The sequence below is a fragment of the Chelonia mydas genome, chromosome 24, assembly GCF_015237465.2.
Source record: "Chelonia mydas isolate rCheMyd1 chromosome 24, rCheMyd1.pri.v2, whole genome shotgun sequence".
Lineage (NCBI taxonomy): Eukaryota > Metazoa > Chordata > Testudines > Cheloniidae > Chelonia > Chelonia mydas.
Window position 1 is genome coordinate 16,273,219 of NC_051264.2, and position 4,654 is coordinate 16,277,872.

The 4,654-nt window shown below is 66.7% G+C and overlaps 1 protein-coding gene across 1 annotated transcript; it reads left to right on the forward strand.

The window, feature by feature from the left end:
* The first annotated feature begins 1,566 nt into the window (after positions 1-1,566).
* LOC119564223 (protein NKG7-like) lies at positions 1,567-2,841 on the forward strand. Its single transcript, XM_037883502.2, has 4 exons — positions 1,567-1,741; positions 2,141-2,287; positions 2,492-2,626; positions 2,807-2,841. The coding sequence occupies exons 1-4, from the start codon at positions 1,567-1,569 to the stop codon at positions 2,839-2,841; spliced, it is 492 nt and encodes a 163-aa protein (XP_037739430.2).
* Positions 2,842-4,654: the final 1,813 nt, after the last annotated feature.

The window sequence follows — 4,654 nt, forward strand, 5'->3', positions numbered from 1 at the left end:
GGGCCACCCCCATCCCCTCATTCCCCCCATTCCCCCATCCCCCCCATCCCCCCATCTTCGTCCATCCCCATCTCTCCACCCCCACCTCCCTAACATCCCGCCTTACCCATCCCCCCACCCCTCCGTCCCCACACCCATCCCTTGCACTTCCCCTCCATCCGTCCTCACCCCCCACCTCGCCAACCTCCCCATCCCCCCCCACCTCCCCAACCCCTCCATCCACCCCCACCCTTCCCCGTCCCTCCTCACACCCATCCCTCGGCCCTCCATCCACCCCCGATCCCCACCCCCCAGCCCTCCAGCCCTCCAGCCCTCCAGCCCCACCCCCACCTCCCCAACCTCCCCATCCCTCCTCCCCATCCCCACCCCCACATCCCCAACCCCTCCATCGGTCCTCACCCCCCACCTCCCCAACCTCCCCATCCCCCCACCCCTCCATCCCCATCCCCATCCCCCCACCCCACCTCCCCAGCCCCTCCATCCACCCCCACCCTTCCCCTCTCCCTCCTCACACCCATCCCTCTGCCCTCCATCCACCCCTGATCCCCACCCCCCATCCCTCCATCCCTCCACCCCTCCATCCCCACCCCCACCTCCCCAACCTCCCCATCCCTCCTCCCCATCCCCACCCCCACCTCCTCAACCTCCCCATCCCGCCACCCCTCCATCCCCACCCCCACCTCCCCATCCCTCCTCCCCATCCCCCCACCCCACCTCCCCAACCCCTCCATCCACCCCACCCTTCCCCTGTCCCTCCTCACACCCTTCCCTCGGCCCTCCATCCACCCCCGATCCCCACCCCCCAGCCCTCCAGCCCTCCAGCCCTCCATCCCCACCCCCACCTCCCCATCCCTCCTCCCCATCCCCACCCCCACATCCCCAACCCCTCCATCGGTCCTCACCCCCCACCTCCCCAACCTCCCCATCCCACCACCCCTCCATCCCCATCCCCATCCCCCCACCCCACCTCCCCAGCCCCTCCATCCACCCCCACCCTTCCCCTCTCCCTCCTCACACCCATCCCTCTGCCCTCCATCCACCCCTGATCCCCACCCCCCATCCCACCAGCCCTCCAGCCCTCCATCCCCACCCCCACCTCCCCAACCTCCCCATCCCTCCTCCCCATCCCCACCCCCACCTCCCCAACCCCTCCATCGGTCCTCACCCCCCACCTCCCCAACCTCCCCATCCCACCACCCCTCCATCCCCATCCCCATCCCCACCCCCGCCTCCCCAACCCCTCCATCTGTCCTCACCCCCCACCTCCCCAACCTCCCCATCCCTCCTCCCCATCCCCCCACCCCACCTCCCCAACCCCTCCATCCACCCCCACCCTTTCCCGTCCCTCCTCACACCCATCCCTCGGCCCTCCATCCACCCCCGATACCCACCCCCCCGTCCCTCCAGCCCCCCCCCTCCCCCCCCCAGCTCGGGAGCTGCCTGAGGTCCAGGCCCCAGGGCTCCGGCTCAGCCCAGCTGCTCTGGGCCAGGATTTGCCTCTGATTCATTCCCCGCCCCCAGGTGCACCCCAGATCCTGCCTTCCGCGGCCCCGAGCTCCCCCCGCGATGGTGTCGCTCCGGATCCCCAGCACCGCCCTGGCCCTGCTCAGCCTCCTGCTGCTGCTGGCCGCCCTGGGCTCCGACCACTGGCTGGTGGCCGACGGCCACCTCGTCACGTCCTACTCGGGGCTGTGGAAAGTCTGCGTGAATTCGGGGTGTTGGACGTTTGCTTCAGTGCCAGGTGGGGGCAGCCCGGCTCCGCCAGCAAACCGCACTGCTGCTGGGGGCCAGGACGCCTGGGTTCTGGCTCTGGGAGGGGAGCGGGGTCGAGTGGTTACAGCAGGGGAGTATGGGAGCCAGGACGCCTGGGTTCTAGCTCTGGGAGGGGAGTGGGGTGGAGTGGTTACAGCAGGGGAGGTTGGGAGCCAGGACTCCTGGGTTCTGGCTCTGGGAGGGGAGCAGGGTCGAGTGGCTAGAGCAGAGAGGGTTGGGAGCCAGGACTCCTGGGTTCTGGCTCTGGGAGGGGAGTGGGGTCTAGTGGTTACAGCAGGGGAGGTTGGGAGCCAGGACTCCTGGGTTCTATTTTAGTCTGCTGCAGGGTTATTCTCCATTTAGCCTCTGGTCTCTCTTGGCTCCTCAGGTTACATTGAATCCACCAGGGCTTTCCTGTTCCTGGCCATGATCGCCGGGTTTCTCTCCTTCTTCGCCCTCCTCGCTTCGTTCTTCCGCTCCCACCTCGGCTCCGTGTCTCTGACCCTGGTCTCTGCTGTGGGCAGCTTCAGCGCAGGTACCGCCCCCTTGGGGCCTCCTCCCCCCGGCTACTCCCAGCCCCCCAAACCGTGCACCCCCCCCCCAGCCAGCCCTGGGGAGCCCCCCATCCAGGGACCCTGCCCTGGGCTCTGGCAGCTCCCCCCGGTGGTGGGACGGGGCAGGGGCTGGGACTGTGCGTGGGCCGCACTAAGGGGTGTCCGTCCTGTTCCCTTTGCCCCAGGGCTCTGTGCCATGATCGCGCTGGCCGTGTACACAGGGGAGTTCGCTGGGGCCGTGAATGTCGCGCCGGGCCAAGTCACCTTCGGCTGGTCCTACGGCCTCGGCTGGGCCTCCTTCCCCCTCTTCCTCATCACTGGTGAGTGCAACATAGGGGAGTGTCGAAAGGCAGCTGCCTCTGGGGTGGGGCGCAGGGGCTGGTGATACAGGGACCCCTCGCCCGGCGCTGAGATGCAGCCACCTCTGGGGTGGGGTGCTGCGTACCAGTAGATGATGCTCCCATTGCTGCTCTGAGCCCATTTCTCTTCTCTCCCCCCAGGTGTGGTGACGCTTCGTATCCTGAGAGTCTCCTAGAGCCGAGTGTGGGGCCCGCACTGCCCCATAGGGGCCGGACCGAGCCTGCGGGATCCTGGGACTGATTGCCCCGACACCCCCGAGCAGGGGGCAGTGTGTGTGTGTGTGTGTGTGTGTGTTACCCTGGGATCCCACAGACCCGTGATTTCCCCCCCCCCCCCCACAAGCTCCTCTTTCTGTTCCCTTCCTTTCCCCACAACTGCTGCTAGACCCACTTGTTCCATGGAGATTAAAGGGCCTGTTCTCAGAGCCTCCTGTCTGGTGATTTATTCCCCCTCGGAGACGGATGTGTATTGAAGACGGCCAGGACTCCTGGGTTCTATCCCCAGCTTTGGGAGGGGAGTGGGGTCCAGTGGATTAGAGCTGGGGGAGGGGGCTGGAGGGAATCAGGACTCCTGGGTTCTCTCCCTGGCTTTGGGAGGGGAGTGGGGTCTAGTGGTCACAGCAAGGGGGTTGGGTCTGGGAGCCAGGACTCCGGGGTTCCATCCTCCCATTGGCTCTTTGCTAAGCATGGGTGCGGCTGGCTGGGGCTTGGAAGGGAGACCCCCCGGGGAGCAGAGAAGGGGGGAGCAGGGGTCTCCCCCAGGAGGGGAAGGTCATGCGGGGGTGGGGGGACGGGTCCCCACAGCCCTGGCTATCTGGGGAACGCAGTCCTGACCCCGTCCGTCCGTCCGTCCCCAGACACCCTGTGATAAATGGGGGCGGAGGGGGGGCTCCCTTTGATGGACACCCAGCCAGCCCGTAGCTATAAAATCCCTCTTAGTAGCTGTTCTCCACTTGCTCTCCCTGTAAAGGCTTCCAAAGTCCCCCAGGTAAAGGAAAGGGAGCGGGCACCTGGCCAAGAGAGCCCACGGGAAGGTTCAAGCTTTTAAAGATTGACCAGAGAGCCCCCTCACATTGTCTGACTGTGTCGATCTCCCGGGAGAGGGGCCAGGGCAGCGCGATCCTGCGAGAAGCCCGGGGCCGGGTCTGAGAAGCTCCTCAGGATCATACCCAGAAGCCGCTCGTGTGAACCCCCCGCGACGCCCGTCGGCCGGGGACCGTCCAGGGAGACGCGATTAGGGTTGGCCCTCTGAGTTCGGGACGGCCCGGGGCCTCCCCTGCGCTCGCCCCGGGGGCTTCTGTTTTGCTCGCCACCTTGAAGCGGGCCCTCGAGAGAGCGCTTCTCGGCGCGGGACCCTCCTAGCTGCTCTTTTCAGATCTAGCAGGCGCCCGAGTTCCCAGGTGCATCTTCTCGAACCCGTAACATCGAGCTTTTTGTAAGAACAGGAGTTGGATTTTGGCGGCTAAGAGGTTTGGGCCCATGTTGCTTAATTAGCTGATAGCCCCTGCTAATCGCCTTTGTTTTCTGTCTCAGCTCTTCCCCGGAGGGGGGTGAAAGGGCTCGAGGGCGCCCCACGGGGAGGGAGTCCCCAGGGCGCCTTCCTGGGTCCAAGGGGGGTTTCTTGCATTTGGGTGCTGGCAGCGTTCAGCGAGCCAAGGTCAGAGAGAAGCTGCAACCCCGGGGGTTTGATGCCAGCCTGGGGGGTGGCCACTCTTAGCTTTTAAAATCCTTGCGGGGCCCCCACTTCCTGCACCCGAAGTGCCGGAGTGGGGAATCTGCCTCGGCAGCCCCCAGCCCCAAACACGGCCACGCCTCGCTCCATCCGCAGGCCCAGCCGCCCCCAGCCAGCCTGGGAGCTGCCCCGGCGGGGGCTGGGCTGGGGTCCCGGGGGGGGGGGGGGGGGGAAGGTTCCATGGCAGTTGGCGACGCAGAGAGGCTGGTGTCGGGATAAGGGCCACCCCCCATCCCCCCATTTCCCCCATCTTCGTC

Coding starts and splice junctions, on each gene's coding strand:
- LOC119564223 (XM_037883502.2), top strand. CDS start 1,567: ATGGTGTCGCTCCGGATCCCCAGCACCGCCCTGGCCCTGCTCAGCCTC. Junction 1,742..2,140: donor GACGTTTGCTTCAGTGCCAG/GTGGGGGCAGCC, acceptor TTGGCTCCTCAG/GTTACATTGAATCCACCAGG. Junction 2,627..2,806: donor CCCCCTCTTCCTCATCACTG/GTGAGTGCAACA, acceptor CTCTCCCCCCAG/GTGTGGTGACGCTTCGTATC.